This window comes from Ranitomeya variabilis, chromosome 4 (genome assembly GCF_051348905.1).
Source record: "Ranitomeya variabilis isolate aRanVar5 chromosome 4, aRanVar5.hap1, whole genome shotgun sequence".
Lineage (NCBI taxonomy): Eukaryota > Metazoa > Chordata > Amphibia > Anura > Dendrobatidae > Ranitomeya > Ranitomeya variabilis.
Window position 1 is genome coordinate 120,476,121 of NC_135235.1, and position 26,039 is coordinate 120,502,159.

General features: G+C 45.3%; 1 protein-coding gene across 1 annotated transcript in view; it reads right to left on the minus strand.

Moving 5' to 3' along the window:
* Positions 1–1,537: 1,537 nt before the first annotated feature.
* Positions 1,538–26,039, minus strand: part of FBXL15 (F-box and leucine rich repeat protein 15) — a 49,041-nt gene continuing 24,539 nt past the window's right edge. The window contains exons 4-5 of the mRNA XM_077259188.1: positions 7,018–7,520; positions 1,538–2,218 (exon numbers count right to left, since the gene is read on the minus strand). Of these exons, the coding sequence (XP_077115303.1) occupies positions 2,029–2,218; positions 7,018–7,520 (693 nt within the window). The 3' untranslated portion in view covers positions 1,538–2,028. The remainder of the gene's footprint in view (positions 2,219–7,017; positions 7,521–26,039) is intronic.

Consider the following 26,039-nt stretch of genomic DNA (forward strand, 5'->3'; position numbering starts at 1 on the left):
ACAAAACTATTATGTGGTGTTATTATATATAATAGTACGCTATTATGTTGGAAGATGGTGCTGCGGGACCAGTGTGGTGCCTGTACAGTACTATGTGAAGATGCTGAAGGGTGGGTATAAGAGTGTGGGGACAGGGATTATATTTAAAGCACCACTCCAGCACTGAAAAATAACACTGGAGTGCTGCTTTAAGATCCCATGTGAGAACTATACTCCCAGCATGTCCTGCAGATGCTGTGGGATGCTGGGAGTTAATAGTTCACCACAGGAGTGGTGGAGAGCTTTTTTGTGTGTTGTAGTGACTAAGCAGCACTCGGCATCCAGCACAGCCCGGTGGGCGTCGCGGTCCGGGGCCTCCCATCTTCTTACGATGACGTTCTCTTCTTGTATTCACGCTGCGGCTCCGGCGCAGGCCTACTTTGTCTGTCCTGTTGAGGGCAGAGCAAAGTACTGCAGTGCGCAGATGCTGGGCCTCTCTGACCTTTCCCGGCGCCTGCGCACTGCAGTACTTTGCTCTGCCCTCAACAGGGCAGACAAAGTACGCCTGCGCCGGAGCGTGAAGACAAGAAGAGGATGTCATCGTACGAAGATAGGAGGCCCCGGACCGCGACGCCCATCGGAATTCACCGCCTGTTCTTGTTATTTCTCTGTTACCTGTAGGTTGGAAATTTGCTAACAAACTGTTGATATCATCTAGATGGCTGGGAACCAGATATTTTGACATCTTATACTCAACCTCTTACCTAGATGCTGAACTTTTCCAAGAATTATTTATGCATGTATAATTAATATATTAGCATAGAAGTGAGCAAGCGCACTGGAGCGGAAGTAATAGCGCAGGCGCTATAAAATAAGCTGGATAAGGAAGCCTATAATGATGTGTGACATTGAAAAATTTAGAGCAGGGGTCCCCAACCTGAAGCTTGAGAGCCACATATGGCTCCGCGGGCCTGTGATCTGTGGCTCGCGGCTGTCTGCCAGCTTGGTGCATTAGCAGCAGGTGTAGCAAGGATCTATTAAGAGCAGATCTCTAGATGGTAACTTGTGTGTAGCCCTGTACAGAAGAGCAAATCAGAGTGGGGTAAGATAGGAAACCCTGGAGCTTGGCGTACTGTCCTTGTGTGATTTCAGTGGAAAAGCTTTGGCTGTCATTATACCAGTAATGGGGGGCTCTGGGTGACACTACTGTGAGTGGGGAAGGAGCTGGATGTGGCTCGCGTCCCTCTCTCAGAGCCGAATATGGCTCTCAAGGTCAGAAAGGTTGGGGACCCCTGATTTCGAGCATTCTACTCTTCTCCTGTGTCGGGATATTCTGCTCTCTGGCCAGTCGTATATAACAGCTTCCAAGGAGAGAAGCCCCCTACTCTAATAAGATCCTACGCTGCTATGTATTTTTGTTCTTCTATATACAAAATGTTTGGTTATTGTCTTGTTACTTTGTTCCCTTAGAAGAATAGCTGCCCACTACCACCATTGTGTGTCTATACAAATGGTACATTAATTCTGTCATTTGTTACAATGCAAACAATCCACACTCGGGCTTCACATAATACTTTCTTTTTATTAACTCATATTTAACATTATCATTAAGAACAAAATATTTTCACCAAACGCTTTATCCATATTAATACTCTATCCTGATAGTCTAGTCAGCGGCCGGGCCACGCTTCATTCGCTGCATAAAGTTAGCTGGAGTGAATGATACTGTGTAAATATGTCTGATCTTGCTCTGCAGTAATAAATAAAACCATCCGTGGTGTCACCGGCGGGGCAGGCTGCTGTTCCCTGCTCTGTAAAAGGTCAACAAATCAAAGATCTTGATGTGCTAATAATCACTATCAACCTCCTGTTGAATTATGGCAGTAAATCTCCGCTGCCTCCAGCCACAAAGTAATGTTCTCCGTCCTCACACCACCTTTTAAAATGTTTACTGCTGCTGTAAAGTCTGGCTGCAGACTGTGCCGGCGTGGTAGTGTTATGGGTTGTGGGGTAGATGAGATAACTGGTGGCCTAGCTTTACAAATACTGCTATATTTGAAGATTAATAAATGGTGCAAATCCAACAACGTCCTGCAAGAGAACCAGCGCTCGTTGTAAGGGGGGCTCCACATCCAAGGCAACGTCTCTTTTCCTCAAGATTCCTAGACTAGATTCTGTCACATTATGGCAATGCTTTACTTTCAGTGATTTCAGCTTGGCACAATACTCGGCAAGAGTCCTGTAGAGGGAAAAAAAACAAAAATATTTTGCTTTGAACAAATGAGAATAATGTAAACCATTACTATAAATCTTGGGAGAAACTGGACAATTAGGGTACAATCCATCGCAATATAAATAAGCGCATTCTTCAGATGAAAAAAAAAAAACTTGTGTTTTGCAGTACTAACATTGTGCATGCATAGAAATACACAGAGTAAAGTAAAAGGGGTTGTTCAGGATTGGGGTACAAGTCTGCAGTCACTATGCTCAGCGCCTCACTGTGAAGTGCTTTAACTAAGAGTGTGAGAAAGTTCTCACACTCACGGTGCCATCAGAAAGGTCCTGCGACTTTACAGCCATTGAAGTCAGTTCATCTTATGTCAGCGGGCGTACAGTTATAACTTCTCCCATGGCGCTCACACTCACGTCAGTGAGTTGAACTGACTTAATTGGCTGGTAATTTGCAAGACCTTGCTGATGGCACCGCGAGAGTGTGAACTTTCTTAAGCTTGCGGTGAGGTGGAAGGAGTTCGCAACGAGACGCTGAGCAATCACATGCTGCTTAGTGTCTCTGCTGGATGGCAGGCTATATAGTCGCATCATGCAACAATGCAGCCTGCCATCTAGATGTGGCAGAGTTGGACGTGTCTCAGGAGAAATGCATTATCTTCTCGGTGGACAGGTGAGGAATATTGTTGTTTATTATTTTAATTCTGTAAGTGTCCTCATGGCTCTGTCCTCAGGCCCCTACTACTACCTACTACCGTTGCCCCAACGAAGCCGACACGAAACACGCGTTGGGGCAACGGTGTGGTTCAATTCTGACGCCAGCATCTGGGTAAGAATCCGGGGATGGGATTGTTTGATTTTGTGAGCGTACGAGCCTGTGTACAGGGCTTATTACACTTTCCTATACGGTCCCATACGTTCCCCGGTTCAGTGCCTGTATTATCCATTGCACTATGCACTAGATTTTTTGTATATGGCATCAGTAGTGAGCTGCACTGTTATTTGGTCTGTGCTACCTTTCTCTGTCTGAAACTGAGTGTAATGGTTTTTATAAAGTAATTTGCTTTAATGTTGTTGGTATTTTTGTAACTTATTAAAGTATTATGTAACTAATTTTGGACATATACTCCATTTTTTTTTGCTCTTTAAATTCTAGTCACAAAGCGGACAGCACTTGGCTGCCATCTGAATGTCATTAGAGTGCTGACTGATATTTACTGTCTAATTCCCTCTGAGGAAGCTTTTTTTCTACCAAGGGCCATTTGACTTATATAACCTCATTGGGTGCCATTCAAAATAACTTAATTGTTACTGTGCTATAATTGGTAAAACATTTAATTACTCAACTCTAATGTAATGGCAGGAGCTGTTTTTCTTGGCGAGAAATGTGATGTTAGGTGGTAATGATGTTGGTACTCACAAATGCTTTGTCAGGTTTACGTCAGCTAGTCTGGAGCACAGATGATTTGTTAATGGCTCGCAGCCGTAAGTGGTTCCAAACACAGATGCATAGTACACTGGATGTGTCCTCACAGTGGGAATTTTATCACTGCTCAAGTAACATAGAACTCAAGCAGTGGGGGAGAAAACGAGACCGCTGTATACACAACATAGGAGACATCGAGACCGCTGTATACACATCACATAGGAGACATTGAGACTGCTGTATAAAGATCAAAAAGCAACCACTGTAACTGCTGTATAGATCACATAGAAGACAGGGAGACACTGCTGTATAAACATCACATAGGATACACTGAAGCTCTGCTGTATACATAAAATAGAAAAGGACTACCAACATATAAGAGCATCAGTCTCTATACCACATAACCAGAGACCCACCTCTATCATAGAATACCACCAAAATCAAAATAGCTGCATGAAGTCTCTTAAAATTCAACGTTTATTAAATTAAACAATTTAAAAATAAATATATCTTAAACAGAGTAACCCAATGGAGAACCACATTAATTATATTAATATGTCAAATGTCTATTTTACATATCACAAATACATTGTAATATGACCTCATAGATAAGTGGAACCATTATAGTACATTTCAATCAAAGCCCTGGTGGCAAAAATATATGATTAAGAAATTAAACAACACTTACACGATTGTCAAGCTAATGTAGCATGTGGTCTTGGCACTCCAATGTGCATTTCACCCTACTTCGTCAGGGTGGGGTCCCTCTGTTTAAAGGGAACCTGTCACCCCAAAAATCGAAGATGAGCTGCGGCCACCGGCATCAGGGGCTTATCTACAGCATTCTGTAATGCTGTAGATAAGACCCAATGTAAACTGAAAGATGAGAAATAAAAGTTATATTATACTCACCAAGGGGAGGTCCCGCTGCGGTCCGGTCCGATGGGCGTCGCGGTCTGGTCCGAGGCCTCCCATCTTCATACAATGTCGTCCTCTTCTTGTCTTCTTGCAGCGGCTCCGGCGCAGGCGTACTTTGTCTGCCCTGTTGAGGGCAGAGCAAAGTACTACAGTGCGTAGGCGGCGTCAGAGAGGCCCGACACCTGCGCACTGCAGTACTTTGCTCTGCCCTCAACAGGGTAGACAAAGTACGCCGGAGCCGCAGCGTGAAGACAAGTAGAGGATGTGATCGTAAGAAGATGGGAGGCCCCGGACCGCGACACCCATCGGACCAGACCGCAGCGGGACTTTCCCTGGGTGAGTATAATCTAACCTCTTTTTCTCATCTCTCAGGATACATCGGGGGCTTAGCTACAGATTTACAGAATGCTGTAGATAAGCCCCTGATGCCCGTGGCTGCAGCTCATCTTCGATATTTGGAGTGATAGGTTCCCTTTAAGGTACGGCATACGTGTTTTTAAATTGTTTAATTTAATAAACTTTGAATTTTAAGATACCTCATGCACCCATTTTGATTGTGGTGGTATTTTATAACATAGGAGAAAGCCAGATGTTCCCACCCCTGGTCTAATAGAAAGGAAATTTCCAAAATGTAAACTTTTTTTCATATAATAATGGATGAAAATTGGATCCAGCTCACTGATGAAAAACAGTTTTTAACTAGTAGAAAAAAGAAATAAGAGAGCTGTCTGAATGAAGCCCAACATATTATATTCAGCTGCCACATCTGACTTCTGTACCCAATTGTCATAAGTCGCTTACAAGTAGTTTCTCAGATGAATCATGGTCTTGTTACATGAGATGTGGGGCTTGATCTGGTTGTATTTCCAGTCCTGCATCCTCAGACCGTGTATAATAAATCAAACTCTGCCATCTTCAGCAATACCTCAGTTCTGTGGAATATTTTTTAGTATTAAGCTTTGTCGTTATAACAAATGTTATATTGTAACAAATATTTAGTAATGTAAATACAGATTCCCAAGTGGTGAAAAATAACTCATTACAGTTCCCATCCTGTAAATAAGTTATTATATAAACGTATAAAATATTAATGGATAGTCTCCCGGATGCAGGATTTAAAACCCACACTCTTTGTGATAACTTATTTAATGGTTTCACAAAACTGCGTTGTAAGCGAATACAGAAGAATTTGCCTCCAGCTCGTTGTCACTGGGTAGGAATCACACCGTCTGTTACAAGGCAAATAAATGCTTTCCACCAGGCAGATGTGGGCTTATTTCTAACAGCTGTCCATACATCATACAGCAGAAATTCAGAAGCTGCTCTTCGTTTTCTAACGTAACCCATCTAATGGAGTTCTGGGCAGACGTACCAGGGCAGATTGTGACTGTGACCACTAGATGCTTCTTACACTACATAGAATGGCGCCATGTTTCATCGCATGCCATACAGCTGTGCAGTGGTTAGCACAGACAACATCTATAGGTGCCTGCTGCGGTTGTGTGGGTTTCCACTAGTGGCAAGACTAGTCCAGCACCATCCCCGGACAGCTTCTCCCTATGTACAACCATAGGAGAGACCTGCCAATCTTAGGCCAGCCAGGGAGGCACCAGACCAATTTTGAAACTCACTCTGATCCCGTCTTGGATCCCGGGTTAAAATCGGACTAATGCCTGTATTTTTTTTCCTGTGGTTATATGGATTTCCACTGGGGACAAACTAGTCTGTCTGTCATGCTTGGATTCTTTTTAGCCACGGTTTGGGCAGCATGAATCCACTGACAGGTCCCCTTTAAAGTGTCTTATTGTGTCTGACTCTATTGGTCTACCTACACCATTACCAAGCACCAAACATGCAAGTCAAATCGGCCCTCAATTATTAGCCTGCTTACTTGATCATTAATATTATCGCTCTGTCCCCATTGAGTATCATGGCCTGTATGGGCAGCACGGTGGCTCAGTGGTTAGCACTACAGCCTTGCAGCACTAGGGTCCTTGGTTCATATCGAGCCAAGCAAAACATCTGCAAGGAGTTTGTATGTTCTCCCCGAGTTTGTGTGGGTTTCAGCAGAAGGGGACAGCTATAATAATCTCTGGACAGCGCCTTGGAATACGATGGTGCTACATAAGTAAGCATAAGAAATAAATAAATGCTACCAGCAGTAGACCCCATGTACATCTATTAAATAAAGAAGATTTTTTATACCAACTTAAAAAATCCAATCACCGGCCGAATGAGCATCTTTCTTATTCTACAGGTAATTGCTGCTACATTTACATGGGACGATTGTTGGTTTAAATGAGCTTTAAAGGGTCTTTCCAGAACCATTTTTCTTTTCTCTTTTTACTATGGGCCTAAAAACTAACAGGCAGGTAGTGTGTGTTTTACGTACAGGCAGGTGTCTAATAGTGGCCATTCAGCATAACGTGTCAGTAATTGTATAAGTAGATGAAAATCACCTTTACCTAATAGATTCGTTTTTGACACGCAGACATCCAGTCAAGTCAAGGTGCTCCAAGTCTCTGCAATTTTTAGCAGTTTCTTCCACGGCGGCGTCACTAATGTTTGCATTGACAGCTAGCGAGAGAGATTTCATTTGCGTGCTTTTCTTCACGAAGTAACATATTGCATCATCCTTCAGCTGACGACAAGCTGTCAGGTCAACAGCCTCCAAATGTTTACAGTGATCTGCCAGACTGCGGAGGGAAAGACAGTCCACCCATTCACAGTGGCCGAGACAGATCTTCCGCAGGTGGGGACAGCTGAGCGAGACGGACACCAACGACTGACGGCTCAACTGGACGCAGCTGTTCAGATTGATATGAAGGAGCTGGTGGTTCTGTCCAATGACTGGGAGTAGCTCCTCATCTGTTAACCAGTCAGAACAACTTCGCAGGTCCAGTCTCTGCAACACTGAATTGTGTCTGAGCATGCTGGAAAAAGCACTTTTGGGTAACTGTGAGCCAAGCTGTTAGAGAAAAGTAAGTGAAAAGGTCAGACATGTATACACAGACAGCTGCCAACATGGTTAAACCCCACAATTTTACTCTTTAAACTGTTGATATTAACTGCTAGGACTCCTACCTCCAATAGGTAGCAGTGGAGACCCTGCTCTCTTCCTCTGAAGTGGCTATTTGCATACTATACTATACTATTTTCTCCCCAAGAACCATTGCCTTGTCTAGAAATGTCCATCTCCTGACTTGGCGCTCTCCTCAAGGAGAAACTATACTCCGCCAGAGCTTTGTCCAAGCCAACTAGTCTATTTTGCACTGAGGATGGACAAGATCCTGAAACAGCAAATTGAGTGATTTTCCACTTGGAGATTAGTTTGGTTTGGCTTTATATTGGCCCCAATCTTCTCCATCTGATGTCCTAATTCTACTCTGAAGCATTACAATGAAACCCTGCAAAGTGCCCCGGATGAAGCTGCACCTCCTATACATAGAACAACTCGGCACAGACGGCGACAACCGTGGCACACGCTGCAAACATGTTTCCTGCAGCGGTGCTCCAGGTGAGCCGAACGTCTGTGGAGAAAATCTAATCTACCCGAAGATTTCATCCATTATAAGTTCATGCTAAAAACATACAACTCTGCCCTTCACCTCTCCAAACAAACCTATTTCAACACCCCCATCACCTCACTGTCCAATAACCCTAAACGTCTCTTTGACACTTTCCAGTCCCTATTCAACCCAAGAGTGCAGGCCCCAACCACGGATCTCAGCGCTGACGATCTGGCCAATTACTTCAAAGAAAAAATTGACCACATTTGACAGGAAATCATCTCCCAATCTCTTCATACCATGCACTGTCCTCCCTCCCCCACTGCATCTAGTTCACTCTCTGACTTTGAACCAGTTACAGAAGAAGTAATCAGGCTCCTTGCATCTTCTCGCCCAACCACTTGCACCAGTGACCCCATTCCGTCACATCTCCTCCAGTCCCTTTCCCCGGCTGTCACCTGTCACCTAACAAAAATATTCAACCTTTCTCTCACTTCCTGTATTTTTCCCTCCTCATTTAAGCATGCCATCATACATCCATTACTTAAAAAACCATCCCTCGACCAAAACTGTGCCGCTAATTATAGACCTGTCTCTAACCTTCCCTTCATGTCCAAACTCCTCGAACGCCTGGTCCACTCCCGTCTTACCTGCTATCTCTCAGATAACTCTCTTCTCGACCCTCTTCAATCTGGTTTTCGCTCTTTACACTCTACTGAAACTGGCCTCACTAAAGTCTCTAATGACCTATTAACATCTAAATCTAATGGTCACTACTCCATGCTAATTCTATTGGATCTTTCCGCAGCATTCGACACTGTGGATCATCAGCTCCTCCTCACTATGCTCCGCTCCATCAGCCTCAATGACACCGTTCTCTCCTGGTTCTCCTCCTATCTCTCTGGCCGCTCCTTCACTGTATCTTTTGCTGGTTCCTCCTCCTCTCACCTTCCCCTTAGGGTACTGTCACACAGTACCATTTTGATCGCTACGACGGCACGATCCGTGACGTCGCAGCGATCGTATGAATATCGCTCCAGCGTCGTAGACTGCGGTCACACGTTGCAATCACGGCGCTGGAGCGATGCCGAAGTCCCCGGTAACCAGGGTAAACATCGGGTAACTAAGCGCAGGGCCGCGCTTAGTAACCCGATGTTTACCGTGGTTACCAGCGTAAACGTAAAAAAAACAAACAGTACATACTTACATTCCGGTGTCTGTCCCCGGCGTTCTGCTTCTCTCCACTGTGTAAGCGCCATAGCCGGCAAGCACAGCGGTGACGTCAGACGTCACCGCTGTGCTCGCTTTCCGGCTGGCAGACGCTCACACAGTGGAGAGAAGCTGAGACGCCGGAGGACAGACACCGGAATGTAAGTATGTACTGTTTGTTTTTTTACGTTTACGCTGGTAACCACGGTAAACATCGGGTTACTAAGCGCGGCCCTGCGCTTAGTTACCCGATGTTTACCCTGGTTACAAGCGAACACATCGCTGGATCGCTGTCACACACAACGATCCAGCGATGTCAGCGGGTGATCAAGCGACGAAAGAAAGTTCCACACGATCTGCTACGACGTACGATTCTCAGCAGGATCCCTGATCGCTGCTGCGTGTCAGACACTGCGATATCGTAACGATATCGCTAGAACGTCACGAATCGTACCGTCGTAGCGATCAAAATGGTACTGTGTGACAGTACCCTTACTGTTGGGGTTCCCCAAGGATCAGTCCTAGGCCCCCTCCTCTTCTCTTTGTTTACTGCCCCTATTGGACAAACAATCAGTAGATTTGGTTTCCAGTACCATCTCTATGCTGACGACACCCAATTATACACCTCTTCTCCTGTTATCACGCCAACCTTTTTAGAAAACACCAGTGATTGTCTTACCGCTGTTTCTAACATCATGTCCTCCCTCTATCTGAAACTGAACCTGTCAAAAACTGAACTCCTCGTGTTTTCTCCCTCTATTAACCTATCTTTGCCTGACATTGCCATCTCCGTGTGCGGTTCCACCATTACTCCAAAGCAACATGCCCGCTGCCTTGGGGTCATCCTTGATTCCGAGCTTTCATTCACCCCCCACATCCGATCACTGACTCGCTCTTCTTATCGGCATCTCAAAAACATTTCTAGAATTCGCCCTTTTCTTACTTTCGACTCTGCAAAAACTCTTACTGTTTCACTTATTCATTCTCGTCTGGACTATTGTAACTCTCTACTAATCGGCCTCCCTCTTACCAAACACTCCCCGCTCCAATCTGTACTGAATGCTGCAGCCAGGATCATATTCCTCACCAACCGTTACACCGATGCCTCTACCTTGTGCCAGTCATTACACTGGCTACCCATCCACTCCAGAATCCAGTACAAAACTACTACCCTCATCCACAAAGCACTCCATGGTTCAGCACCACCCTACATTTCCTCTCTGGTCTCAGTCTACCAACCTAACCGTGCCCTCCGCTCCGCAAATGACCTCAGGTTAGCATCCTCAATAATCAGAACCTCCCACTCCCGTCTCCAAGACTTTACACGTGCTGCGCTGACTCTTTGGAATGCACTACCTAAGTTTATACGATTAATCCCCAATCCCCACAGTTTTAAGCGTGCCTCAAAAACTCATTTGTTCAGATTGGCCTACCGCCTCAATGCATTAACCTAACTATCCCTGTGTGGCCCATTCAAAAAAGAAAAAAAAACCATAATCCGGTTCCTCGCATCATGTTCTCATACACTTTATACAGTTAATAGCCCTCTGTGTCTGTACTGTTACATACTTAGGCAGTGAACTGGTTCATGCAGCTTTACATGAACACCTGAGCCTTACACTATGGCTGGTCCGAATAACTAAAGCAATTGTTACCATCCACCTCCCGTGTCTCCCCTTTTCCTCATAGTTTGTAAGCTTGCGAGCAGGGCCCTCACTCCTCTTGGTATCTATTTTGAACTGTGATTTCTGTTATGCTGTAATGTCTATTATCTGTACAAGTCCCCTCTATAAGTTGTAAAGCGCTGTGGAATATGTTGGCGCAATATAAATAAAATTATTATTATTATTATTATATCCCATGAGACATGGCTCTTCAAAGGGCCCATTTGACTTTTAGATTAAAGGTCCCCATGGACATTGTTCTAATCCTATTTGAAGTTGTTTAATAAATGTCACCATTATATCCATGCACTGCACCTGACCACATTTTGGCTCTATTACTAGCTTTCCTCCTAACGAAAATTACATCCAGTCCCTTTATCCACACTGGCATCTGTATAAAGGAATTCTCCTGCTTGATGATGAAACCCAACATGCCCACCTTCTTTTCCCCCATATATGTCATTGAAGAATAGTAGAACACCACCTTAATACATTAGAAGGTCATCAACAATTCATCTATTGCGTATGGCCATCTAAGTTAGTAAGTGATGGCATTTCGTAAGGATATGCCATTACTTATTGTAGCTGTGGGTCCAGCCACCAGACCCCCAACAATCCAAAGTATCAAGGGGCTACAGTGACACTCACGCCAATAGAGCTGCGCTGCAGTAGGTGGCTGAGAAATACCCCGCACACAGGAGAGATTGTGAAAGGGCTGTAGGGCATTCTGCGGATCAGGGAGAATATCAGAGGTCAGATCCTTAGCAGTCATTAAAGGGAATATGTCCCAGGTTCTTGTTACCCCATCTGATAGCAGCATGATGCAGGGTCAGTGAACCCAATTCCAGCAATGTGTCTCTTACTGGGTTCCTTGCTGTAGTTTTTATAAAAATCAGTTTTATCTGCTGCAGATCTAGCAGTTCTCTAAATGCTGAGCTCTGTACACTGTGTTCCAAATTATTATGCAAATAATATTTCCTCACATTTTCTCTAAATTACCTGTATGAATTGCAGTCAGTTATTTTCCAGTCATCTACTATTCTAGTATAATTGCAATGTTCTGGAACAAACTGGCTATGAAAACAGTATCTTTTTTAAAAAAAATAAAAACACTCAAAATGCATGTTCCAAATTATTATGCACAGCAGAGTTTTCAACCTTTTTTTTTTTATTACTTTGAACAAAAAAATGGTCATTTGTGAAGTTATAAGCATTATCAGGTTATTACAAAATGAAATCTAACAGTTTTCAAGTGAAAACTTTATTCTAGGTGATGTTACATTTGCACATAGGACCCCTTGTTCGAAAGAAGCTTCTGAACTCTCTCGTCCATTGAATTTGTCAGTTTTTGGATGGTTTCTGCTTCATTTGTTTTGCATGTGGACAGAATACCCTCCCAGAGCTGTTGCTTAGATGTGAACTGCCTCCCGCCATCATAGACACTCCTTTTGATGATGCTCCAGAGGTTCACAATGGGGTTGAGGTCAGGGGAAGATGGTGGCCACACCATAAGTTTGTCCTCTTTTATGCCCATAGCAGCCAAAGATGCAGATGTGTTTTTTTGCAGCATGAGACGGTGCATTATCATGCATGAAAATGATCTTGCTACGGAAAGCACGGTTCTTCCTCTTGAACCATGGCAGGATGTGTTGTTTTAGAAACTCCACATAGATTATGGAGTTCATCTTTACCCCTTCAGGGATCATAAAGGGGCTGACAATCTCTCCTCATGATTCCAGCCCAAAACATTACTCCACCTCCTCCTTGTTGGCGCCTTAGCCGTGTTTTCATGGGGTGTCCATTAACCAGCCATCCTCCACTCCATCCATCTGGACCATTGAGCGTTGCACGGCACTCATCGGTGATCAAAACAGTTTGGAAGTCAGTCTTCATGTATCGTTTGGCCCAATGGAGCCATTTCTGCTTGTGTGCAGTGGATAGAGGTGGTCGACCGGATGGCTTACGCACAGCTGCAAACCTCTGAAGGACCCTGCATCTTGTTGTTCTGGGGACGTTGGAGGCACCAGCAGCTTCAAAAACTTGTCTGCTGCTATGACAAGGCATTTTTGCAGCTGCTCTTTTAACCAGCCTGTTGGAAGGAGTCCTCAGCACGCACACATGTGTGCTGGGAATCAGCTACATACTTCTTGATTGTGCGATGATCACGATGAAGTGTCTTGGCAATGTTGATTGTAGTCATGCCTTGACCTAAATACTCCACAATTTGTTGCTTCTCAGCAGCCGACACATCCTTTTTCTTTCCCATTTTGGCAAAAAATGTAGGCTGCTTAACCCCTTCAAGTCGCGGCCCTTTTTTGTTTTTGCGTTTTCGTTTTTCACTCCCCTCCTTCCCAGAGCCATAACTTTTTTATTTTTCTGTCAATATGGCCATGTGAGGGCTTATTTTTTGCGGGACGAGTTGTACTTTTGAACGACACCATTGGTTTTACCATGTCTTTTACTAGAAAACGGGAAAAAAATTCCAAGTGCGGTGAAATTGCAAAAAAAGTGCAATCCCACACTTGTTTTTTGCTAGGTTCACTAAATGCTAAAACTGACCTGCCATTGTGATTCTCTAGGTCAGTGATTTTCAACCAGTGTTCCGCGACACACATGGTCGGGTGTGCCGCGGGGAAAGTTCCCCAAACTATGGTGCCCAGGGCCGGCGTCAGCACCCGGGCAACTGCCGGGGCCCTGGCGAGAGAGGGGGGCCCACTCACGCTGTCATAGATACAGCTGCCGGCACAAGCATCTACTCACTCAATCAGTGCAGCCAGCAGGCACATAGGGGTTAAGAGAACGCAGCCAGCCGTGACTTTGTGGGCGGAGAGAGCACGTTCTCCTGCTTTGCTCTCCGCCCCTGGCTGGCTGCAGTGCAGTGCTCCGGAATCCGGTCTGTGCAGAGAGTGGACATGAGCTTGGTTGTGAGGTAAGGCTGGCTGCCGGGACCTACCCTGGGAGCGTGACCGCACTTCGCGTGTTCTCTATGGCGGGAGATGACTGAGCTACATTAGTTCCAGTGGGTCTCCAGGAACCTGTAGTGCTGAGCTCTCTGGGATGTGGGGTGCAGCTGCAGGAATCCGGGGGTCACCAGGAGCCTGCAGTGCGGAGCTCTCTGGGATGTGGGGGTGCAGCTGCAGGAATCCGGGGGTCACCAGGAGCCTGCAGTGCGGAGCTCTCTGGGATGTGGGGGTGCAGCTGCAGGAATCCGGGGGTCACCAGGAGCCTGCAGTGCGGAGCTCTCTGGGATGTGAGGTGCAGCTGCAGGAATCCAGGGGTCACCAGGAGCCTGCACTGCGGAGCTCTCTGGGATGTGGGAGTGCAGCTGCAGGAATCCGGAGGTCTCCAGGAGCCTGCACTGCGGAGTTCTCTGGGATGTTCTCCTCCTGTAAATATACATTGCACAGTACCACTCCTCCTGTATATATACATTGCACAGTACCGCTCCTCCTGTCCTGTATACACTGCACAGTACCGCTCCTCCTGTCCTGTATATATACACTGCACAGTACCACATTTTGTGCCATTTTGGTTGGTGGTGTGCCCCGGGATTTTTTAAGTATAAAAACTGTGCCGCGGCTCAAAAAAGGTAGAAAATCACTGCTCTAGGTCATTACGAGTTCATAGACACCTAATATGTCTAGGTTATTTTTTATCCAAGTGGTGAAAAAAAATTCCAAACTTTGCTTAAAAAAAAGTGCCATTTTCCGATACCCGAAGCGTCTCCATTTTTCGTGATCTGGGGTCAGGTGAGGGCTTATTTTTTGCGTGCCGAGCTGGTGTTTATAATGATACCATTTTAGTGCAGATACGTTCTTTTGATCGCCCGTTATTGCATTTTAATGCAATGTCGCGGCGACCAAAAAAATTTAATTCTGGCGTTTTGAATTTTTTTCTCGCTATGCTGTTTAGCGATCAGGTTAATGCTTTTTTTTTATTGATAGATCGGGCGATTCTGAACGTGGCAATACCAAATATGTGTAGGTTTGATATTTTTTTTATTGTTTTATTTAGGATGGGGCGAAAGGGGGGTGATTTAAACTTTTATGTTTTTTACGTTTTTTTCATATTTTTAAAAACATTTTTTTTTTACCTGTGCCATGCTTCAATAGCCTCCATGGGAGGCTAGAAGCTGGCACAAGCCGATTGGCTCAGCTACATAGCAGCGATCATCAGATCGCTCCTATGTAGCTGAAATACAGGTGTGCTGTGAGCGCCGACCACAGGGTGGCGCTCACAGCAGGCCGGCATCAGTAACCATAGAGGTCTCAAGGACCTCTATGGTTACTGTCCTGACACATCACCGACCTCCGATCATGTGACGGGGGTCGGCGATGAGGTCATTTCCGGCCGCCCGGCCGGATGCTTTAGTTAAATGCTGCTGTCTGCATTTGACAGCGGCATTTAACAGGTTAATAGCGGCGGGTGAATAGCGATTTCACCCGCCGCTATTGCGCGCACATGTCAGCTGTACAAAACAGCTGACATGTCGCGACTTGGATGTGGGCTCAGCGCCGGAGCCCACATCAAAGGGGGATTCACGGCATGCGCAGTACATGTACGGCGCATGTCGTGAAAGGGTTAATAATGTGGAACAGCCTTCTTAAGTAGTCTTGCCTTTATTTGGACACACCTGCCAAACTAATGTGCACAGGTATCTGCAATTGCTTTCAGTGATATAAAGAGCCCTGACACACATTACCATCAATGAGTTTAAATAACAAAAAAATTCTAACCTTATCACTCCTAAACTCTTTGTGCATAATAATTTGGAACACAGTGTATAACCCCACCCACACCACTGATTGGCAGCTTTCTGTGTCCACTGTGCATAGCCTGCCAATCAGTGGTGAAGGCGGGGTTACAGAGCTAATAAATATGGAGGACTACAGGGCAGCAGGTTTACTAGTCCTCAAGTGAATCTCCTACTAATAAATCCGTGATTTTATAAAGATTATAGTAAGCAGCCCAGTAAGTGACACATCACTGGAATGAGAATCGCGGCCCCTACACCATGCTGCTCTCAGATTGTTTGGCAAAAACCTGGCGACAGATTCCCTTTAAGTAACATCATCTTCGTGAAATGCCATCACTTACTAAGATAGTCAGATTTCGGATTTCTATGACCAAAATGCCATCTGACTAAAGTTGAGCCAATGGCTAATTAAAACTTGAAGGTTACACTTGTACAGGCATTGGATAGCCAATGGGTAGTTATAGTTAGTAATCCAATTAGCACATATTTATACCTGAAGTCCACACTGCAAATAGAAATACTCACTTTATATTTATTGGCCCTTTATCATGAAGTATATCAAAAAATATATTGCACTGAGCAGCAATTATTGATTTGCTTCCTGGATATTTCCAGCATCCAAGCTGCCTTGTATGAAATTGGATTTCTCTATTATCTAACAGGCGTTGTCAGCTTGGTAGCATCATTTGTCAACCAGCCGTGCCACCTACTGCTCAGTGTGTAAAAGGTCAATGTCTCGGCTCGGATCCCACATCGAGGTGTCGGGCTCTTACAACATCTTCATTGATAACTTGTGACTGCGAAGATGATGGATATTTTCCTACACTGTTCATTTCAATTACTTTACTGAATAATTATTGACTAACAAGAGAATGAATCCGAGTGAAATTATATTGATTGCTTCATATCACACAATTGATTCTTTAGTGGGAACTTAATTCATCTCCTGATATTTTTTCTACGTTTGCCTCATCTACAAGGGGAGAGCTTGAGATAGATTTATTGCATGACAAAATCCTGGCCAGTTTGCATTTGTAGAAAAATTTGAATAATTTTAAAATGGCGAAGACGCAAATTTTCATGGATTTTAGTAAATTTTCTTATAGTGGATTTCACATGAATATCAATCGTTGATTTTTTTTTTAATTAATAGATTCAAAATTGTGTGTGGATTAATTTCATAATACATCAATTTACTGGATGGAAACTTACCTGATACAGATACAAATCCGCTACGCAGACAAAACAATGTCCTGGCATCATGAAGTCACCACTAGAGGGAGCTCACTGCTTACATTTATACATTGAACACGGTATTAAAAGTAAGCTCCCTCTAGTGGTGGGTGCCGGCAGCCAGGATGTTGTGTTTTAAGTCTACACTATATAGACAGAAGTATTAGGACGCATACATGAGATTTTATGACATCACATTCTAAATCAATAAGCAATATTATTGGGTCCCCACCTCTCCCAATACATTTGCATTTTAAATACTTTCACCTCTTCTGACAAGGCTTTCTATATAACTTTGATGTGTCTGAGAATTTTGCCCCATTCGTCCAGAATAGCATTCTACCCAACTGTCCTAAATCCAGCAAAACTGTCTCGAGAAGTGTCCCGAAATCAGCTGTGTCTGTGTGCCAAGGTCACCGATGCAGCTGAATATAACGATGGAGAAGAGCCAAAAGGTCCATCATCCACTGCTCAGTCATTGTAAACACCAAAGGTCCTACCAGGATCTTGGGTCTCTGGGCACATCACCGACCGTGACGAAAAGTGAAGAGGAACGGGAAACAGGTAACGTGTGTGTGTGTGTATGCGACAATGCAATTGTATTGATGCAGGAAAGCTGTGTTGTATTGACATTGATGCAGCAGAGCTGCAAAAAAAGGTGTGTGTATATGGGTGTGTATTGACAGACGTAGCAGACGTGAGTGTGTATTGCTGTAGCAGAACCATGTGTTTTTTGTATCTATTAATGTAGCAGGGCCGTGTATGTGTGAATTGATGTTGCAGAGCCATGTGTATATGTGTGTATTTATGTAGCAGGGCCGTGTATGTGTGAATTGATGTAGCAGAGCTGTGTATGAATTTGTATTGATGTAGCAAAGTTGTGTGCGTATGTATTTGAATTGCTGTAATAGAGCTGTGTATTTTTGTTGATGTAGCAGGGCTGTGAGTTTACTGATATAGAGGAGAAGTGTGAATTAATGTCACAGAAGTGTATGTGTAGTGATGTAGCGGAGTATGCAAACCATGTGTGTATGTATGTGTATTGATGGAGCAGAGTATGTACACCGTGTATGTATGTGTATTGATGTAGCGGAGTATGCACACCATGTGTGTATGTATGTGTATTGATGTAGCGGAGTATGCAAACCATGTCTGTATGTATGTGTATTGATGTAGCAGAGTATGTACACCATGTGTGTATGTATGTGTATTGATGTAGCAGAGTATGTACACCATGTGTGTATGTATGTGTATTGATGTAGCAGAGTATGCAAACCATGTCTGTATGTATGTGTATTGATGTAGCAGAGTATGTACACCATGTGTGTATGTATGTGTATTGATGTAGCAGAGTATGTACACCATGTGTGCATGTATGTGTATTGATGTAGCAGAGTATGTACACCATGTGTGTATGTATGTGTATTGATGTAGCAGAGTATGTACACCATGTGTGTATGTATGTGTATTAATGTAGCAGAGTATGTACACCGTGTGTGTGTATGTATGTGTATTGATGTAGCAGAGCATGTACACCGTGTCTGTATTTGTGTATTGATGTAGCAGAGTATGTACACCATGTGTGTATGTATGTGTATTGATGTAGCAGAGTATGTACACCGTGTCTGTATGTATGTGTATTGATGTAGCAGAGTATGTACACCATGTGTGTATGTATGTGTATTGATGTAGCAGAGTATGTACACCGTGTATGTATGTGTATTGATGTAGCGGAGTATGCAAACCATGTCTGTATGTATGTGTATTGATGTAGCAGAGTATGTACACCATGTGTGTATGTATGTGTATTGATGTAGCAGAGTATGTACACCATGTGTGCATGTATGTGTATTGATGTAGCAGAGTATGTACACCATGTGTGTATGTATGTGTATTGATGTAGCAGAGTATGTACACCATGTGTGTATGTATGTGTATTGATGTAGCAGAGCATGTACACCATGTATGTATGTGTATTGATGTAGCAGAGCATGTACACCATGTGTGTATGTATGTGTAGTGATGTAGCAGAGTATGTACACCATGTGTGTATGTATGTGTATCGATGTAGCAGAGTATGTACACCATGTGTGTATGTATGTGTATTGATGTAGCAGAGTATGTACACCATGGGGGCATCAAACTATGATAGGGGAACGTACTATGGGGGATGTATAAAAATGTCCACTCTTCTGTCTGTCTTTTTTGTTTTTAAAAGTTGAGAGGTATAATTTGGTCAGACATTGATGTTAGACTACAGGGTCTGGCTCGTAGTCTTTGTTATAATCCATCCCAAAGTTGTTCAACGGAGTTAAGGTCAGGGTTCTGTGCCGGGCAGTGAAGTTCTTCCGGATTATACCATACCGGAATGGACCTTGCTATGTGCACTTTGGCACAGTCCTGCTGGAGTAGAAAATAAAAAAGAAGTCTTCCCAAAAAAATTTCACAAAGTTGGAAGCCTGCGATTGATAACTTATATAAAAAAAGGGGCGGCAGTGTTTACCAGCCCAAGTCTCAGAACTAATGCACTATCAGTATGCATCAAACCCATGTAGCAAAGATGGCAGCAACACAGGTGGAAAATACTGATGAGAAAACCACTCACAACAACCTACAAATTCATGGAGGGGTGATCGCTTAGGGAGCAGTGAATATTAATTTTCTTTAATAACAGGCACACATTATCACTCAGCTAATGGATTCCTGCAGCTGCTGGACGATCACGTGTGCCCGCTACTAAAGGGAATTAATATTCACTACTCTCCACTTCGATAGGGTGTGGGGAGCAGTGAATATTCATTTCACTTTAATAGCGGGCACAGTTGCCGGCTTCCTGCAGCGGCCGGATGAACAAGCATGTCCGCTATTAAAGAGAATCAATATTCATTGCTCCCCACGCCTATGGGAGTGGAGAGCAGCGAATACTCATTCTCTTTAGTAGCGGGCACACACAATCGTCCAGCCACTGCAGGAAGCAGGCAGCTGTTGGTACTGTGCCCGCTATTAAAGTGAAATGAATTTTCATGGCTCTCCACTCCTATAGTCCTGGACGTGTAGAGCATTGAGTATTGCGGCAGCTGTCTGGCGGCTTGCAAGCAGACGTCACTGTCATGTGCTACTTACAAGCATAAATCAGCTGCTGGCATCAGAACAGGGAAGGTAAGTAGAATAGTTTATGGTTTTATTTTATGTTTTTCTCATGGGGACCATACATACCAGGATGGTGACGAGGGAGACAATGCATATCAGAATAGTGATGAGGGGACCATATATACCTTGATGGGGATGGGAGCCATGCACACCAGGATAGCGATGAGGGTACCATATTATACCTGGATGCGGATGGAGGCCATGTATACAAAAATGGGGATGAGAGCAACATGTATACCAGGATGGAGCTGGGGGGCATGTACATCAGGATGGGGCCTGACTGCACCCTGAATATAAATTACGTGCAAAAAAAAAAATTATATCTACGATATAATTGTCTAAGGGTCACTTCCGTTTTTCTGTCCTTCTGTCTGTCACGGATATTCATTGGTCGCGGCCTCTGTCTGTCATGGAATCCAAGTTGCTGATTGGTCGTGGCAAAACGCCCACGACCAATCAGCGACGCGCACAGTCCGGAAGAAAATGGCCGCTCCTTACACCCCGCACTCACTGCCCGACGCCCGCATACACCCCTCCGCTCACCGCTCACACAGGGTTAATGACGGCGGCAGTGGCGTAACTACAAAGTTATGGGCCCCGGTGCGAACTTCCAAATGGGGCCCCCCCCCCTACCTCCGTGACGCCCCCCCACCCCCTTCCCCTAGATACGCCTCGGACTGTTGCAGGAATCTCCTGCACTGCAACATGGTGTTGGGTGCCAGCACAGCCCGCACAGTGGTATATCCAGCACAGCCCGCACAGTGGTATATCCAGCACAGCCCGCACAGTGGTATATCCAGCACAGCCCGCACAGTGGTATATCCAGCACAGCCCGCACAGTGGTATATCCAGCACAGCCCGCACAGTGGTATATCCAGCACAGCCCGCACAGTGGTATATCCAGCACAGCCCGCACAGTGGTATATACAGCACAGCCCGCACAGTGGTATGTACAGCACAGCCCGCACAGTGGTATATACAGCACAGCCCGCACAGTGGTATATACAGCACAGCCCGCACAGGGGTAAATACAGCACAGCCCGCACAGGGGTATATACAGCACAGCCCGCACAGGGGTATATACAGCAGAGCCCGCACAGGGGTATATACAGCACAGCCCGCACAGGGGTATATAGAGCACAGCCCGCACAGGGGTATATACAGCACAGCCCGCACAGGGGTATATACAGCAGAGCCCGCACAGGGGTATATACAGCACAGCCCGCACAGGGGTATATAGAGCACAGCCCGCACAGGGGTATATACAGCAGAGCCCGCACAGGGATATATACAGCACAGCCCGCACAGGAGTATATAGAGCACAGCCCGCACAGGGGTATATACAGCAGAGCCCACACAGGGGTATATACAGCAGAGCCCGCACAGGGGTATATACAGCACAGCCCGCACAGGGGTATATGCAGCACAGCCAGCACAGGGGTATATAGAGCACAGCCAGCACAGGGGTATATAGAGCACAGCCAGCACAGGGGTATATAGAGCACAGCCAGCACAGGGGTATATAGAGCACAGCCCGCATCTCATCCCCCCCCCCGATAATGGCCCCACAGTCCGGTGAAAAAGAAAAAAAAAAACTCTCCTCACCTTTCCTTTTGCCCGCGCTGCTCCTGGTGGCTGCAGTCTGCCCAGGACACTGCAGGTACGCGATGATATGACATCATCGCGCACCCGCAGTGTACTGTCAGAGGCAGAGCGGGGAATGATGGGAGAGGGAGCGTCAGGTGACGCTCTCCTCCATCATTGCATTGAACTATACCGGTGTCATAGACGCCGGTATAGTTAAATGCGGCGGCGGCGGCGGCGGCGGCGGCGGGGGGGGGGGAGGAACAGTGCAGCGGCCCACTACTGGCATCGGCTCTTCTGGCATTTGCCAGAAGTGCCCGATGTCCAGCCCGGCCCTGCCCTGACCTGCCGGCCCGGGGCCCCTGACCTGCGGGGCCCGGTCGCAATGGCGACCGCTGCGACCGCGGTCGTTACGCCCCTGGACGGCGGTAATGGACCGAGTTATGCCGCGGGTAACGCACTCCGTTACCGCTGCTATTAACCCTGTGTGACCAAGTTTTTTACTATTGATGAAGTGTCAATAGTAAAAACATCTAATGTCAAAAATAATTTAAAAAATAAAAAATTATTATATACTCACCTACCCCGCCTTTCCCACTCCTCGCGATGTAAGCGGAACGTTCCGGTGGCAAGGATGGTCTGGCAGAAGGACCTGCCATGACGTCACGGTCATGTGACCTCGACGTCATCACAAGTCCTGCGCGCCTGCGTGGAAAGTACCTGCCGTGACGTCACGGTCATGTGACCGCGACATCATCACAGGTCCTGCGCGACAAGGACCTGCTGTGACGTCACGGTCATGTGACCGCGACACGGTCACGTGACCGCTACGTCATCACACCCTGGACCGGAAGCTGCCGCCTGCACCCCACACAGGCGACAGAGCTACAACGCGCCTACGGAAGTTGAGTATATGTTTATTTTTTATTTTTTTAACCTGTGTCATACGTGGCTGGGCAATATACTACGTGGCTGGGCAATATACTACGTGGCTCTGTGCTGTATACTATGTCACTGGGCAATATACAATGTAACTGGGCAATATACTACGTCACTGGGCAATATACTATGTGGCTCTGTGCTGTATACTACGTCACTGGGCAATGTACAATGTAACTGGGGAATATACTACGTAACTGGGCAATATACTACGTGGCTGGGCAATATACTACATGGGCTGTGCAATATACTACGTGGCTCTGTGCTGTATACTACGTCACTGGGCAATATACTACGTCACTGGGCAATATACTACGTAACTGGGCAATATACTATGTGGCTCTGTGCTGTATACTACGTCACTGGGCAATATACTACGTCACTGGGCAATATACTATGTGGCTGGGCAATATACTACGTCACTGGGCAATATACTATGTGGCTCTGTGCTGTATACTACGTCACTGGGCAATATACTATGTGGCTATAGGCAATATACTACGTGGCTGGGCCATATACTACGTGGACATACATATTCTAGAATACTCGATGCGTTAGAATCGGGCCACCATCTAGTGTGTATATATATATATTATATATATATATATTATATATATATATATATATATATATATATATATATATATATATATATATATATACTCAATAATTTGGGCCAAAATAGCAAACTCGCAACCCGCGTCAAGGGTGCATCCAGGTCCATCAAGGTTGGCCTTCTAAATTGGGATGTCTGTCCTTATGGGGTGCACATTGTCATGATGTGTACTTTTTCCCTGTCCTGTATTTTGTACAATATGTCATGATGTGGTGCGACTTCTCTTTGGTTGTATTTACTGTACACTTTGCAATGTCATGGGATGTATGTAACTTAACCTGTCTCCTTCCCCCAATACTTGCAGCCCTAAGCTATAATGTAATTAAGCTTTGTCAACACCACTAGTGAAGGAATAGCCATTCTTCCTCACAGCAGGTGGCTAGTCGAATGCACATACTGGATAGACTAAGCAGAGCCGACCAGTCTAGAATCTTCTGGTGGACCCAACCATTGAATAGAAGGTGTGACCCCTACTGTTGTGAATTTGGATTCTGGCTCCCCCGGTGGCCGCTTGTGGAATTGGACTTGTCATCCTCTTTCCTGTTTCACCTGGTTCCATCAGTAGTGGGTGTCGCTATTTAAGCTCATTTCTCTGGTGGTTTCTTGCCGGTCATCAATGTTATCTGATGCCTCTCAGTGCTTGTTCCTGCTTCTAGACTACTACTAGATAAGTTGGACTTTTGTCCATGTTTTGTTTTGCCTATTTGTTCCAGTTCACAGCTGAAGTTTTGTTACTGTGTCTGGAAAGCTCTCGTTGATCTGGGATTGCTACTCTGGCGTTATGAGTTAATGCCAGAGTTTAAGGTAATCTCTGGATGGTGTTTTGTTAGTGTTTTTCTGCTGACCATGAAAGTATACTATCTGTCTTCTGCTATCTAGTAAGCGGACCTCAAATTTGCTAAGACTATTTTCCTGCTGCGTTTGTTGTTTCATCTGAACTCACCGTCATTATATGTGGGGGGCTACTGTCTTCTTTGGAATATTTCTCTAGAGGTGAGCCAGGTCTTATATTTCCCTCTGCTAGCTATTTAGGTCTTAGGCCAGAGCTGGGCATCTAGCTATAAATAGGAAATGCTACCTGGCTATTTCTAGTTGCGCGGCAGGCTTAGTTCATGGTCAGTATAGTTCCATCTTCCGAGAGCTTGTCCCTCTATAGGCTTGCTATGATCTCTGCCTGCAGAGATCATAATAGTTTGACCGGCCTCTAAAGTGTTAAAGACCCAGGTTGAGAAAGGAGAGTTATAAGAAGTCTGCTGGAATTTTTTTTTTTTTTTTTTTTTTCCTCCAGTCTGCCTTGCTGCAGTCTTTTTTCTCTCTCTCCTCCTAATCTCTGTATGGCTCTGTGTGCACCTGACAATAATGGATCTGGTGAGGGTTCGGTGCCCCCTCCTTGAGGGGGGGGTACTGTTGTGAATTTGGATTCTGGCTCCCCCGGTGGCCGCTTGTGGAATTGGACTTGTCATCCTCTTTCCTGTTTCACCTGGTTCCATCAGTAGTGGGTGTCGCTATTTAAGCTCATTTCTCTGGTGGTTTCTTGCCGGTCATCAATGTTATCTGATGCCTCTCAGTGCTTGTTCCTGCTTCTAGACTACTACTAGATAAGTTGGACTTTTGTCCATGTTTTGTTTTGCCTATTTGTTCCAGTTCACAGCTGAAGTTTTGTTACTGTGTCTGGAAAGCTCTCGTTGATCTGGGATTGCTACTCTGGCGTTATGAGTTAATGCCAGAGTTTAAGGTAATCTCTGGATGGTGTTTTGTTAGTGTTTTTCTGCTGACCATGAAAGTATACTATCTGTCTTCTGCTATCTAGTAAGCGGACCTCAAATTTGCTAAGACTATTTTCCTGCTGCGTTTGTTGTTTCATCTGAACTCACCGTCATTATATGTGGGGGGCTACTGTCTTCTTTGGAATATTTCTCTAGAGGTGAGCCAGGTCTTATATTTCCCTCTGCTAGCTATTTAGGTCTTAGGCCAGAGCTGGGCATCTAGCTATAAATAGGAAATGCTACCTGGCTATTTCTAGTTGCGCGGCAGGCTTAGTTCATGGTCAGTATAGTTCCATCTTCCGAGAGCTTGTCCCTCTATAGGCTTGCTATGATCTCTGCCTGCAGAGATCATAATACCCTACCCCCTTCATGGGCTGATCCCAGGAGCTCAGACAATCCATTCTTATTTTTGAGATCAGATGTGAGTTGACCCTTGAAGGAGAAGGAGTGGGGATTCTTAGCCGAGGCAAGACCCCACGTCCATCTGTGACTGCGGAAGCGAACGGGGCGAGACTTGAGCTGAGGAAATATCTCGTCGTTCGTGGGATTGTTTTGGGATCCCTTGGACTCGTGTGGACTATTGCTTTGTTAGCTGGCACAAGGATTATCGGGAGGTGCCCCTGAACCTGTTCCGTTGGACTAATTGTGGACTCTGTAGATCTACCTGCATGTGTTATTCCAGCGTTCTTGGTAATAAATCTGTTGAATCATCCCTTGGCCTGTTGTCCCTTCTTGCTCTGCCATACACCCAGTCACAAACTGGTGGCAAGCAGTGGAATCAGAGCAGAAGGAATGGAGGACAAAGGCCCATCAACATCGGGAACCAGCACCGCAGAGTACAAGAACTGGACTGCGGTGAACCTACAAACAAAGGCCCGTGAACTAGGAGTCAGCTACAAGGGACTCTCCAAGGAGCAGCTAATTGAGGCTTTGGAAGGAGTTCGCCTGCAAGATTACGCTGAGGAAGGATCCCCACAGCAAACGGAGGAAAGACGGCAGCCGGAGGTAATTACCCAAAAAAAGTCAGTGGGTTGTGTGGTACAAGGAGTTGACATTGCTGG